We start from the raw sequence: 14,558 nt of genomic DNA, 5'->3' as shown, positions 1-14,558 counted from the left end.
GCGTTAGCCTCGCGTTAGCCTCGCGTTAGCCTCACGTTAGCTTCCCGTTAGCCTCGCGTTAGCCTCGCGTTAGCCTCACGTTAGCTTCCCGTTAGTTTCCCGTTAGCCTCCCTTGCCGCACGGCCCGTGGGCTGGGCTCCCTCCTCTGAATGGGGCGCGAGAGGCGTCTCAGGGGTTTGGCAAGGGGTTTGGTTCCCTCTGAGTACCCTGCAAACCGCCCGTCAGACACCTTTCCCCAGGGTTCATCTCATTAGCGGGGGAACATACATAACGTGCAGCAGCATTAGTGCACGAGTGATACTTCTAAACTAAACTACAAAACTTTTCATCCCACCACATCCCACGACTATTTACAGAACTGGCTCGCTGAAGCCTCTAAGAGGGAAGGGTATAACAAAAACAAAATTATGCAAACAAACTGTGACGAAACACGACAAAACAAAGAGAAATATAGTAATGAAAAAATAGCAGCTTGATATTGGAGATTGGGACAGTCTAAACAAACCGAGCACAGATTTATATCCCCCAAACAAAATATGGAAGTCAGGGTCGTTTGAAACGCAAGCTGAGCAAATGATGCAAAATACATAAAGAGGGTCTGGTTTAGTGTACATCATGATTAAGAAAAAGGGGGGGGATGAAGGATAAGAAGGGGATGAAAAAAATGGTCGGAAGCAGTTAGGAGAGATGGGGAGATAATGTGCGAGTGATACAGATGGCCACAGTATGCAGCGGGGGGAGGAGACAAGCAGCCTGAGCATCTCCACATCCATCCGAAGCATCGGTGAGAACGGGCCGAGAACCTCTTTACATCCCCAGCAGAAACGCGATAAAGCCCCTGAAACTGCCGCGCAGAGGACAGGAAGTGGGGATCGCGACGAGACTAACGCGGCGGAACCGCTTCTCGGCGGTAACGGCCGATGCTGGGAGAGACGTCTGGTGCCCGCGGTAGCCTGGAAGATCTCCCAAGGCCGACAAGCGGGAGGCGGTTCAGCTCGTTCGATGCCGCCGCCGTTTGTTACGTTTAGACGTGCGACGCGCGTCCGTTTACTTTCACGACTCGCTCGTCCGCCGACACGCGGATCTGGTGCGCCGGCGTTTCGGCGTCCTCTGTTCTCGTAGCCGAACGCGTCGCTGACTGCGTCTCGCTTTGATGGTCGCGTGCTTGACGTCTCCTGTTTTTGATTCGACCGGAGCCCTGTCCGTTTAAAGCCGTCGTAAGGGCGGTACGGGAGGCGGGGGGCGGAGTTCTGGGTGGTGTGGGGCGGGGCGTCGCCCTTGGGGCTCGGCCACACTTTCAGTCAGTCAGTCAGGCGGGGGGTGACCAGCGCTTTGCTGACTGGCCAGTCCTGGACCCTGCGCTGTCCAGTGAGGCAGAATGTATTTATAACTGAAAGCCAGGGTCATCCCCCCTGCCTCGCCTCTGCCAGAGAGAGAGGGGGACAGAGAAAGAGAAAGAGACAGAGAGAGGGGGAGAAGGAGTGAGACAGAGAGAGAGAGAGAGAGAGAGAAAGACTGAACGACAGAGAGAGAAAGAAAGAGACAGAGAGAGAGGGTGACAGAGAAAGAGAAAGAGACAGAGAGAGGGGGAGAGAGAGTGAGACAGACAGAGAGGAGAGAGAGAGAGAGACCGAGTGACAGAGAAAGAAAGAGCCAGAGAGAATGAGGCAGACAGAGAAAGAGACACACTTTCTGCACACAGAAACACCCTGCACACCTCATCCTGGTGCACACATGCACGCACTCGCACACGCACACACCCCTCACTTTGCAGGCATTCCAGACGCCCTCGCCGCCGTAACCTGTCAGCCCTGCCCCCCTCCCCCCTCGGGGCACCAGCGCATTTACCGCACCCCGCCCCCCTGCAGCCGTTGCCCTGAGAAACGGGGCGTTTCCCCCCTCTCGCGCGGCTGCAGGCCGCTTCTTGCGCCCGACGCCTCCCAGGGACACGCCCCGGTCCGGGAAGCCGGCGTTTTTTTTCCGACGTCGGCGCCCCTAGTGGCGGGAGAGCGGTGGCGCGGGGCCGGCGGCAGCGGAGGAGAGAGCCCATGAGCAAAATGCCAGGGAGCGGCGAGAAAGGTCACGCAGCCGGGAGGCCCCTGACGGATGGGCGGGTGTGAGTTTCACCCGGTTATTTTTACACGGAAACGGGAGGCCCCCTTTTCTCAGAGGGACGAGGGTTTCAAACACGGGTTCGAGGACCCCCAACCCCGCCATGCGTGTTTTTTGCAGAAGGCGGCGCCGCGGTGCGTGCCGGGGCGCAGAAAATTTCGTTGTTTCGGCCCGTTCCCCGCCTCCGTGGCTGTGGTTCAGGGGAACTGGAGAAAAACTCCTCGTTCTCAAGGACGTTTTCGCGGCTCAGAGTACGTCAAGTCCTGGCCTCATATCCTCGGCTCTTTGGCTCTCTCTCTCAGAGCGTTATGAGCTGAATAAATCGTGTGGCCTTTCATTTATTTGCTGAGAGGCTGAGGCTGCGCTCAGGGTAAAGCAGGTGTTACTCTGGGTGCTTCTGGGTGCTGACTTTTAATGTGCCGCTTGGCTTGGATCCCGCAGGGTGAGCAGAGCCAGGCTTTTAGAGAGAATCACGCTTGTACACGCTCTCTAGAATCAGTGGAGGGTGCTGGCCTCAAGAGAACAGGCCGACCAATCAGCGTTTCCAGATTCAGGGAGCGACTGGCAGTGGAGAAAAAAGCCAACCACGGGGTGTTTAAAGCTATGAATTGTGGGAAAGGTGCGGACGGTAAAGGCGTGAAACGCGTGACGGGGAGGACAGACAGAGCACGCTTGTCTCTCGGTTTGAGAAGCGCTCCTCGAGCGGCTGGGTGCTCAGCGCTCACCGTGCTAGGCTCGCCGCGAGCGCGGCCGGCCCTCACTGGGGTCCTTGTTCCTTTTCCCTTCCGAGCGACCGTAAATCAGAGGAGCCCGGGGGATCCTCCCGCGTCCGCCCCCCCCCCCCCCTTTCATTCGCTGGCCCGCCCGCCCGTCCGTCCCGCGTCCGCACAGCGAGGCGGGAAGCCTCTTTCCGGTCGGGGGCCCCCGCGCCCTGGTACGAGTTTGGAGTAGAGCGTGGGGGTAGGGGGTAGGGGGTGGGGTGGGGTGGGGGGGGTGTCCGCAGCGCGAGAGCTTCCCGGCTCGATAGAGCGCGGCATTCTGGGGGGAGATGGCCGGGAGTCTCGGAATGCCGACGCGCTTACCTCACCCTTCCCAACGCGGGAGAGCGGCTTAGCGGAGCCCTTCCGTCCGACGCGCCGGCGTCAGAGGGGGTTGGGGTGACGGGGCCACGCCCTCGGCCAACGAATCACCGCCCGCCGTCTTCGAACCCTGTTCACCGGGGTTTGGCCCGTTACGTATGTCCAACCTGGGAGCACAAACAGTTGAGAGAAGTACCTTCTGAAATATTAACAACAATAAGCAGTAAGAACACACTGTCCCAAGTAGCTCTTGCCCTTTCAGTATTAAGTTTTGTATCCCAAAATTTGGCTGTTTCACTCCTTAACCTTTCAGAACTGTTATTTATTTAGTCTTGTGCATGAACAAGTTTGATTTTAGTCAACGTGTTGTTGATTAGTTAACAACTGACCTCATGTAGGGTGGTTGTTGAGCCATTGCGTTCATGCCTCTCAAGCAACTTTTTCTACATTTACAACATTGTACTGGATGATTTCAGGTAGTTTCCATACAAAATCTACAAAACCTTTGAACCTTTGTCTCTTGTTGTTTCATTATTTTTTTAGTTTTCAGCCGAATAACTACGTGTTCTACGAATGAGTGTAGAATGAATGCCCAACTGGCATTGGGGTTGGGTTTAAACTAGTTTTTGATGAGATTCAGTTATTTAACTATGTGTTATGTAAATGGTGCATGTTGATGATATTCCATGTACCGACATTCAGGTAGAGCAGCTATATGCAAATGGGGGTGGGGACGTGCTGTTTTAAAGGCGGTGGTGAGTTCTGGTGTCACCGCGGGAGAACGAACGACGACGAACGAATGCCAAATGGCCAAATCCCTTTCTCTCTCCCTCCCCCCTCAGATTCGCTACATCTCTCAGACGCAGGGGCTGCCGGGCGAGCAGGTCCTGAACGCGGGGACGAAGACGGCCCGCTTCTTCTGCCGGGAGTCGGACTCCCCGTACGCGGCCTGGAGGCTGAAGGCGAGCCCCCCCCTCCCCCCCCGTCCCGTCCCACCGTTCACACACACGTGCACGTGCACACACACGCACACGCCCAACCGTTCCGTCTTCCTTACGGGACACGCCTCTCTGACACACAGACGAGCGCACCTGCTCACCCCCACACACACACACACACACACACATACACACACACACACCTGGCGAGCCACTCCCACGCGAAGCCGTTCCGGCTCCCGCCCGGGGCGGAGCTGAAGAGCTGGAATTGCGGCGTCGCCGCTGGGGCAGACACCCGCTCCGCCCCTGAGCCCACGGCGAGCCAACATGGCGGGGAGTTTCCCGCAGGCGCTCGCCGCGGCTCAGCTCTGTTAGACGAGAAAGGGCGGTCCCCCCGAACCCGTAGCTTTAAGACTAACTCACACAGTGCTTGGGTACCTGAGCCCTGTCGTAGCTAAAGAGGGGAGTTTTGGGAATTTTGGGTTGGCTCCAGCCCCATACAGCCCACAGCATTTTCACACATTAGACTGAAGCTTTGAACTGACGATAACCCACAGAACCAGCCCTTGTTTTTTTTTTTTTTTTTGTTTGTTTTGTTTTTTTCTTTCCCTCCCAGTCAAACCTTTCATTTTCTCTGCAGACGACGGAGGAGCACGAGGCGGAGACAGGGATGAAGTCAAAGGAAGCCAGGAAGTACATCTTCAGCTGTTTGGATGATATAGCGCATGTAAGTGTCTCCAGAGCAGCGGAGCCCTAGGTTTGAACCCAGACTCTGAATTTGCACTGTCACTGAGTTCAGCTGTCTGCTGTCTGAATATATACATTAAGCTACACATGCTATGCTAGAAAATATTTTCCATGTGAACAATGCGACTAAACCAGGAAATGGACTGTCTACGGCTATATCAGTCATGTAGAAACGGGGTCGCGTATTAATTTGAGCCGTGGCTTTTCGCCGTCCTTCACATTTGAACGTTCATCGCGGACGGGTCGCGTAGCAGAAGGACGATGCGTTAAAAACCCGGCCGTCTGCGTCCGCAGGTGAACATGGTGATGAATATGGAAGGAAGTGACTCGATGGCGGAGAAGGCGGACCGCGGAGAGTTTGTGGGCCTGCTGAAGAAGATGTTGCTGATCGACGCGGAGCAGAGGATCGTCCCGGCCGAGGTCCTGGGCCACCCCTTTGTCAACATGCAGCACCTCCTGGACTTCCCCCACAGCAACCAGTACGTCCCCCTGCACCCCCCCCCCCCCCCTTCCCCAGGGACCATGGCGACCGCTAACGCTGTGACGCAATACATTACCAACCAAGTTTATCCGCTGGCTATTAAGAAAAATGAGCTGAGCTAGCTTAGCACTGCTTGCTGCAGTGCACTTGTTATGCAGCGATCGTACATGAAAACGAGCCTTTGGCTAACGGTGGTGTGGTGTTAAGAAAAGCATTTGCTCTAATGATGTACATAATTCCTGAAAACCTTACAAAGGAAATACATTTGTTAACGGTTTTAATGTCCAGAATTGTATGTTGGATGTCAGACTTAAACACACCGCTTCTTCTTTCCTGAGTTGTTGCATGATACTGACTGTTTATTGGAAATGTTTGCATTTAAGCAAATGTGAATGCAGATCAACTAGCGCTAGGAATTGGTAGCAGATTGCTGTTAAAAACTTGCTGGCCTTGTGCCCTGAATTCAGACCTCACATTAGCATGCTGCTAAACTGCATTTAAAGGTCATAGCATAGCCGTGGTTATAGCATAGCTATATTGGACTCTTATTGGACCCCCTTCGCCTTCTGTCTCGGCAGCGTCAAATCCTGCTTCCACATCATGGACCTGTGCAGGTTACGGCCCAGCGCCTACGACGTCCTCAACCGGAACAAGGCGCCGTTCATGAGGCCCGTCGCCCCCGGCAACCCGGGCAACCTCCCCGTGGCCTTCAACAAGATGGGCGCCGTTCACACTCAAGTAAGGGGCCGACCGGCCAGCCATCGACGCGCTTTTTGCTCGACCCCGCGGTCCAGGTGGCCGTTCGTCCCTGCGTGGCGTGTGCCTTCTCCAAGGAGACGGCCCTCCAGGGCGGAGTTACTCGCGCGTTAGTTAGTTAGGCCCCGCCTTTTGACAGCAGGGACAGACGGCCATTTGCTGAGAACGGGCCAGAGAACAAGAAGTGGGGAAGATGGCTTCTGACTCTGCCGTCTTTGCCAACACCTGTATCCAGTCATTTCCTGTGCGATTGATACCGATCGAAGATTAAAGGCCTCAGAGCACTGCGGTGGCAGAGGCTCCGTGTCGGTTCTGCCTGCCATACCTCTGTCAGTCACAGCAGATACATGTTTGAAAGTTGAGGTTCCCGCGTTAGCTAATTAACTATCATTAATAGCGATTTGACCGCTGCTTTGTCTTGACATTTGTGTGTATGAATTCAAATGAATTCAAATGAAGCCTGTTAATTAAATACAGTTTTCTGTGTGTTTGCTTGTATGCACCAGTAGTGACTGCTATCGTTTCGATCGGTTGCGCCAACATTTCTTCCTGTGCCGTTATTGCAAAACGAGGCATGAAAATTCTACGGCGGTGGCGAAATAGTCTCCTCACAAAGCCGGCCTGTTAACGTTGAGAAGCGGAGGACCTTTCATCATCCTCAGCTGGGAATTTTGCTGGTTTTGAAACCAGGGAAGAACGAGTGTTTTCAGGTTGCCATGGCTGTTGTGATTCCAGAGACGTGGAAGGGGAGGGGCCCCCTCATGACTCAAAGTGTGCGATCACGTGCAGGTTGCCCGTGGACACCGCCAATCGGTTCGTTTTTCGCACAGGGAGCGGCGACCTTTGATCCGAGCGCACGCGCCTCGCTCTTTGATCATCGCTCTGTTGGCCTCAGTGAAGTCATGAAGTCACTGCCCCTTTTTTTTTTTTTTTTTTTTGCTACTGTGTTGCCACCTACTGGTGCGTGATGGTCATGTCAGGTCCTTTCCGTACTGTTACCGTTTGCTCACACGGTGCTTTCTAATGGCTGCTTGTGATGTTTTTAGTGTTGCCAGTTAGTAAATAAGCTCGTGCGTTTCCTGATCCTGTTCGCTCCTCTTCCCCTTTCCAGGCGTTGGCGCCGTCCGCTCCCTCTGTGATGCACCCTGGGATACCGTTGCAGACAGGAAGTGCTCAGTTTGGGTGCAGTGACTCATTTCAGCAAACGCTCATCCTCTGCCCTCCTACTATTCAAGGTACAGCCCCTTTTACCAAGCATTCTATGCAGAAGGGAGCTGGACAGCCTCACACAATATCATATGTTTACATATTATAAACCTTGTGAAAATATTGATGGCTTCTGGTATATACGCTTTCAATACAATTTCAGGGGAAAATGGGGCAACTATAGTGGAACTAAGTGTGATTATATAGAAGCAAAAGTGTGTTTACCCCGCTGCACTCTGGGATGGTTCATAAAATGCAAATCAGAAGCCGAGGTGTGCAGTTACATGCCTGTACACTCCTGCAGGAATCCCTCCCAACCCGAGCAAGCCTGCTGGCTATGCCGTCAGGATGGAGAACACTGTACCGCTCGTGACCCAAGCCCCGCCTGTTCAGCCCTTACAGATACGACCGGGAGTCATTCCACAGGTGAGTGACACATTCAGGGCTCGTTAGCGGGAGACTAATTCACGGATGATTGCACAGGTGAGGTCATTCACACGTGGCGATTACACTGGTGAGAGACACGTTCGTTGATCAGTGCACAGGAGAGAGACTCGGGAGTCATTATACAGGAGAGAGACTCGGGAGTCATTAGCCAGGAGAGAGACTCGGGAGTCATTACCCAGGAGAGTGACTCGGGAGTCATTACCCAGGAGAGTGACTCGAGAGTCATTACCCAGGAGAGAGACTCGGGAGTCATTACCCAGGAGAGTGACTCGGGAGTCATTACCCAGGAGAGTGACTCGAGAGTCATTACCCAGGAGAGTGACTCGAGAGTCATTACCCAGGAGAGTGACTCGAGAGTCATTACCCAGGAGAGAGACTCGGGAGTCATTACCCAGGAGAGTGACTCGAGAGTCATTAGCCAGGAGAGTGACTCGGGAGTCATTAGCCAGGAGAGAGACTCGGGAGTCATTACCCAGGAGAGTGACTCGAGAGTCATTACCCAGGAGAGAGACTCGGGAGTCATTACCCAGGAGAGTGACTCGAGAGTCATTACCCAGGAGAGAGACTCGGGAGTCATTACCCAGGAGAGTGACTCGAGAGTCATTACCCAGGAGAGTGACTCGCGAGTCGTTAACCAGTAGCGTGACACAGGAGAGAGACTCAGGAGTCATTACCCAGGAGAGAGACTCGGGAGTCGTTAACCAGTAGCGTGACTCAGGAGTCATTACTCTGGAGAGCGAGGGGTTCAGGAATCGGCACAAATAAGAGAGACGCGCTAATGTCCTTGTGTCCTGCAGCAGACATGGTCCAACCGGGCCCAGCAGATTCTGGTTCCAGCCTGGCAGCAGGTGGCGCAGGTGGCACCCCCGCCCACCACGCTGGCGTCGGACACTGTGGCCGGCCCACAGAGACTGGGGGACTGGAGGTGAGGACAGGGAGGGCTGCCAAATCAGAACGAACCCTAATCCTGGTCCATTCGAATCCTATCCTTCTCGGCTGTAGCGTCGCTTTTGTACTGTTAAACTCGGCAGGGACGTCAGCACATTTTACTGGGGATTTTAACTCTCGGCACCGTTCCGTGTGCTTACAGCAAAATGCGACCGCACGGCAACCATTACGGCACCATGATGCCCCAGCCTCTTCTAGCCAACCAGATGGGCATGTCGGCCCAGCCAATCAACATCGGCATCGCGCACGTTGTGTGGCCCCAGCCGCACGCTAACAAGAGGAGCAAGCCCTGTCAGAACAGGTGAGCCGGTCTGCAAAGCACGTCTTCTCTCACAGTACTTTCTTACATTTGCACAAAATGCACAATTGTTACAATGCTCTACAGTTTTATGAAAAGACTGTATAAAGGCCAGGATTTAAATGAAAAATGTACACCATTATATTAATTATTCCGTAAGACGGCTGGAATCTCACTTGATTAACACAACCTAATTAGAAGTTAGACTTCAAAATCTGATGCGTTCTTAAGTTGTTTGTTAACCCTGAATATGCAGCACAGTATTCCAGCAGTTCCAGCTTTAACGTCCCTTTTGCCTTACATCGCTCATCGCTGCAGAAGCAACAACTTCCTGCACAACACCAACGTCCAGAATTCGGCATGCCAGTCCCCAAAGGTACCGGACGCCGGGAAGGTCGCGAAGGAGCAGCCCTGCCCGGAGGCGGGGCCAGAGGCGGAGCCTGAGGCGCAGGAGCGGGAGAGGCGGAGCTACTGCAAGGCGGGGCAGGACCCTGAGGAGCTGACCATATCCCACAAGCAGCGGCAGACGGTGATCATCGCCGACTCGCCCAGCCCCGCCGGCAGCGTCATCACCATCAGCAGCGACACGGACGCCGAGGAGGAGGAGGAGAGCGGCCCGAGGCACTCGCTGGGGGAGTGAGTCACCCTTCGGCGCCCTTTCGTCACCCGGACGCCCTTTGCGTTATGTCATCGTTTGCCCTGGTCACATCGTACACATTAAACTGTGTGCACAGCGGCTAAGTGCCATTAGCACCTCGTGGTGTCTCGCCCTGGGTTTTAGCCTGCGACATCGTGAACACGCACACTGCCTCGAAACAGCCTAGCCTGTTAGCCTGCACTCATTAATCCAGTGCACTCGGGGTCAAGTAAATATAGCCGCTTGCATTACTGTGCAATAAAACATTGCAGTGATTTAGAAGAGCGCACGGTGCGTTCTGAAAGCGTTGAACCAGATGTGCTTTCAACCAGGCCGATGCAATATCGGCTAACGTTGGCAAACAAGTTCAGACCTTTTCTGTTCGCTGTGAGTGTTAATGTTCGGAAGTTGGCAGCAGACAAAAATAGCTGCCGTAGAGCACGTTTACAAGTTTGGTGTTACAGTGCATTTCAATAAATGTGATATTTGCTCATAAAAACAGGACTGCAGGTAATCAGTGGTGAAAATTGTTCCCCTCCTCTTGTGTCCTTCTTAATTGAATCGTCACCGGTTCACAAATTAGGACCTTCGGTTTGAATGTGTTCAGCAGTAACTCTTACAAGGTACCGCCGTTTGCCCCAAACATTGACCACACATCAGGTCTGTTGCAGACCTGGGTCAAATACGTACTTGTTTTGGGTTCATACTTTTCTGTGCTCTGTTGATCTTGCCTGGTGTAATTGAGCCTGCCAGTATGACCAGAAGGCAGGGCTTGCACTTTTTCAGAGTATTTCATTGGTTCCAATACACCAGACAAGATCAGTAAAGCGTAGTAAAAGTATTTGAATCCAAAACAAATGCGTATTTGACCCATGTCTGCCGTTTTGCTGGCTCCTCCTCTCGGTTGTAAAGTTGTGCATTCAAATTATGGCCTGGAATGTGTTGAGGCTAGCATGGGCTGTAGCTAGCTTGTTTGACCCGCGTGGCCGTTTCCTCCCCCCCGCAGGTGCAAAGGCAGCCCGGACTGCGAGGCGTGCCAGAGCACCCTGAACATGGAGCGCGTGTGCTCCCTCAGCAGCCCCGACAGCACCCTGAGCACCAGCTCCTCCGCCTCCGCGCAGTCCAGCCCCTCCCCCTGCAAGAGGCCCAACAGGTACGGCCGAACCCCCGCCCCGCCCCGCTCCTGCCCCAACACGCTTAGTAAAGTATGTGACGCGTCTGCTCGTTATTGCTTTAGCAGTGCGCTAACCGTGTGTACGAATGGTGCTGCTTAGCTTTGGTTTAGCACCAGTGCGTGGATGTGCGACAGTTTTTCCTGGATTTATTTTAATTAACCAGGCTTTAACTGGAACTGTGCTTATAAAGTACTTCAGATTCGTTTTTTTTTAGTCAGTATGTTAGAACTATTCTTATGAAATCCTTTATATGAGTTCCTTTGTTTCATTATGCTTAAGCTTGTTAGTTTTTTTTCTACAGTATATACATAGAAAATGTACAACCAAACAGTGACAAAGAACTTTTCTGTTTGAACTTCTAATTCTGTTTGTTTTAATTCGTAGTCATCAGCAAATCTAGTTTTCTCTGAGTTAGATTTGCTAGCATTGTTGTGACATGATTTGGAGCGTGATGTTCGTTGGTCTGCCTCACGCGGGATTACGCAACTAGATTTGCAGTGCCGCATAGTGAATTCTGAGTGCGATTGCTCTGGCCTGTCCCCCCAGCATGTCGGACGAGGAGCAGGAGAGCGGCTGCGACACGGTGGACGGCTCGCCGGCCTCGGACTCCTCGGGCCCGAACGAGAGCCCCTTCATGGAGAGCCGCTACATCAGCGACGGCAACCGGAACCGGGAGCCCCGCCCCGCCCGCATCGCCCCGGCGACCGAGCCCGGCAAGCCCGCCGTGCGCACCATGGTGGTCCCGCCCATGCGCGTGCACAACAACAACTCCATCGCCGACGAGCACGTGGTCAACACAGGTGACTACGCCGCCCGCGCTGTGAAATGGCCGCATTGTGGAAAAAACCGGCCGCCATTCCGGCTCCTGTAAAGGTCACGCAGCCGGTGAATGAAGCCTGCTTCCTGCAATCTGTAATGCTAAAGCATGACTGCCCAGCCCTGTTCTGTCGTCATGTAGGTTTCCATTTCAACCCTAATAAGGTAACGTAAGGTTAGCCCTGCACATCCTTTGTGGTTCACAGACGCACTGCTCGATCGTGTTTGTGACGTGTCGTGGGCGGGTAATGCTGTGAAAGTGGATTAGAGCTGCTGTCAGTGGGTCAGATGCAATCACCGGTGCTAATGTCTGCTTTGCAGGTCACATGACTTGGACAGGGGATTGCCCCTCCTTTATAAGTCTGAGAGGCTATAACAGGTGAATGCGGGGGGGCTGCTGCTACGGTCAGCCTGGTTTCCGTACGGTTTTTTGAGTGGATGCAATCAGTAACTGGTTCCCTTGTAAATCTCTCCTGCTCTTGTTTTCCGTTCGCTCTGGTTTGCCCGTAACTGAGCCTACAGTGAGAGATATATTACGCTGCCGTATCCCACCATACGGCCAGAAACTCCATTCGAAATGCATGTTATAAAGCTGAGTGTCCGTCGCGGCTGCATAATGCTCTCATAACCGTTGATTGTGGACCTTCATACGCGGTCGTCGTCGCTCGTGAAAACGAGACCTCTCCGCGGTGTGTGCGGGTTTGTGCGTGTTTTTTTTTTACACGAATGCTTACGTCAAGCATTATGAAGCATTATGCAGGTTTCGCGAAAGGCTTCATGCGAGCCTTGTAGCATGCATCGAAGACGCACATCAATCACCGTGACCTTTGGTTGACCCCACGGCCATTGGGATTGTGCTATTTCCAAACCCACTGAATGGCAGGTAATATATACGGCACTGTTGACGGGGTGACTGTAAAGTTTGAAATTGATATGCCCTGATATTGCGTTTCGTGAAAACGGCTCCCCGTCCCCCTTGGAGCATTCGCACATTTCTGAAACTAATCCGCACGTAAGCCCCAGCGCAGCTATATCTGCTTCGCAGGGGGGGTATTTTTAGAAAACAGTTTCGTTTACAGCTATAAAGAAGTTTGCGGTTAGTTTCCAATTGGCTTTCATCACCCCTGATATTACTTTAAATGGGTCTTCTTAGAAATAAAACAGAAGTTACACTACACTTCCCCCCCCCCCCTCCCATTAGTCAGTTAGGGCAAATTAAAGCCGGAATTGAACCGAACCTTCTACTCGCCGGCTAATCGCGTTAAAAGCCTAGCGCCAGACGCGGCTTCTCCGCTCGCGAGCGAGGGGAGGTGTCGTTGGAGCCGAAGCCGCCGCTGGCGCTGGGTCTTTTTTGGCGACCGAGGCGCTGGGTCGGAAGCGTTCCGGTTGGTTCCGGCTCGCGGCGTGCCTGCCCCGGTTGACTTGTTCAGAGCGAAGCGGTCGGTTCGCTCCCCTTCGACCTCCTCTTAACGTGTTTCGTCCGCCCCGTCCCCCCCCCCCCAGCCTTAGACTCCTCTTGCCAGTCCAAGGGGCGCTGCGGGCCCGGGCGTCAGAACCACCACTCCACCCCCCTCCTCAACCGCCAGCACAAGATGACCTCGGCATTCCAGCAGCAACACCTGGGCTTTGGGCAGGTGAGCGCCCCTCCCCCCCCCTCCTCACGCGTCCGGCCGGATCAAACCGCAGCGCTGCGTTGACCTGAAGGAAGAGCGGATTTATCCCGAGGTCATCTTACTGACATATGGCTGAGATCATTCCCAGCCGTTGTTGCGCGTGGTCTGTTCTGAAAACCTCTATGCACAGCATAATGTCCGATCACAGACCACGTCCTCATGTTGTTAGCGTGGTGTACAGTTCGCATGCATTTTTGCTTGTATTTCAAAACGATGTGTGTCAGTATGATGAGTCATAGCCCATATCAATGTCTGATCGAATAGCTGGCTATGAGTGAATAGAGGTACCTGAACACCTCTTCCTCCTCCTGCTCCTCCTCCTCCTCCTCCTCCTCCTCGTCTTCCTCTTCCTCCTCCCCGTGCAGGTCCAGCACTACGCCTCCTGCCACCAGGAGTGGAACGGAAACTACAGCCACCGGCGGCAGCAGGCCTACATCCCGCCCACGGTGCACGGGCACACCTTCACCCTGCCCCAGGGCAGCCCCAACCACACTACGGCGCACCCGCCGCACCCGGCCCTGCTCCCGTACCCGCCCTCGGGGCCCCTGGTGACGGCCGCGCCCGTGGCCCACATGCTGGCCTCGCCCTGCACCACGCGGCCCATGCTGCCGCCCGCCTACGGCATCTCGCACCCGGGCGGCATCGTGCACCAGGTGACCGTGGGCATCAACCACCGGCTGCTGCCCTCGCCCACCGTCCACCAGAGCCAGTTCAAGCCCCTCTTCCCGCCCCACTCCTACATCGCCTCGCCCGCCTACGCCGGCTTCCCCCTCAGCCCCACCAAACTCAGCCAGTACCCCTACATCTGAGCGGCGGGGCGACGGCGGGGGGGGGCGGCGGGCGCGTGGGCCACCACCCCCCCGCCCGCCGCCGGGGCCCCGGAGCGAGGCGAGCGCCGGCGCCGGGGAGCGGAGACGGCGCGGTTTCGGTAGCCGAAGCTGTGGCGCGGCAGAAATGGCTACTTCGGAATCATGCAGACCCGGGTGCAATCGAAACTTCGAGCTTTAAAGAGTTCTGGGGAGAAAGAGAAAAGAACGAAACTCACTTTTAATGTGTTTTTTGCACATTTGTTATACCTTCTCATTGGAATCTTCTACGGTAACTCCAAAACAGGGGCATAACAGGGGCAGGAGTCACATTTTTGCACCCTCTATTTTTCTATATTGCCTTCTAACTTGTGCAAGACACACATAACACGTGTAAAGCCATCCCAGTATCCAGATTTAGAGCAACAGATGCACATGT

At 54.2% G+C, this 14,558-nt stretch overlaps 1 protein-coding gene across 1 annotated transcript in view; it reads left to right on the top strand.

Moving 5' to 3' along the window:
- LOC135255253 (homeodomain-interacting protein kinase 3-like) overlaps positions 1 to 14,253 on the top strand; it is a 50,859-nt gene extending 36,606 nt beyond the window's left edge. The window contains 13 exon segments of the mRNA XM_064336159.1: positions 4,034 to 4,153; positions 4,770 to 4,856; positions 5,171 to 5,355; positions 5,936 to 6,095; positions 7,225 to 7,348; positions 7,624 to 7,745; positions 8,567 to 8,691; positions 8,857 to 9,015; positions 9,331 to 9,648; positions 10,656 to 10,802; positions 11,371 to 11,624; positions 13,144 to 13,274; positions 13,679 to 14,253. Of these exon segments, the coding sequence (XP_064192229.1) occupies positions 4,034 to 4,153; positions 4,770 to 4,856; positions 5,171 to 5,355; positions 5,936 to 6,095; positions 7,225 to 7,348; positions 7,624 to 7,745; positions 8,567 to 8,691; positions 8,857 to 9,015; positions 9,331 to 9,648; positions 10,656 to 10,802; positions 11,371 to 11,624; positions 13,144 to 13,274; positions 13,679 to 14,122 (2,376 nt within the window). The 3' untranslated portion in view covers positions 14,123 to 14,253.
- Positions 14,254 to 14,558: the final 305 nt, after the last annotated feature.

Source organism: Anguilla rostrata, chromosome 5 (assembly GCF_018555375.3).
Source record: "Anguilla rostrata isolate EN2019 chromosome 5, ASM1855537v3, whole genome shotgun sequence".
NCBI classification, from domain to species: domain Eukaryota; kingdom Metazoa; phylum Chordata; class Actinopteri; order Anguilliformes; family Anguillidae; genus Anguilla; species Anguilla rostrata.
Note: the sequence above shows the minus strand (reverse complement) of the source record. Positions and strands in the feature narration are given on the sequence as shown.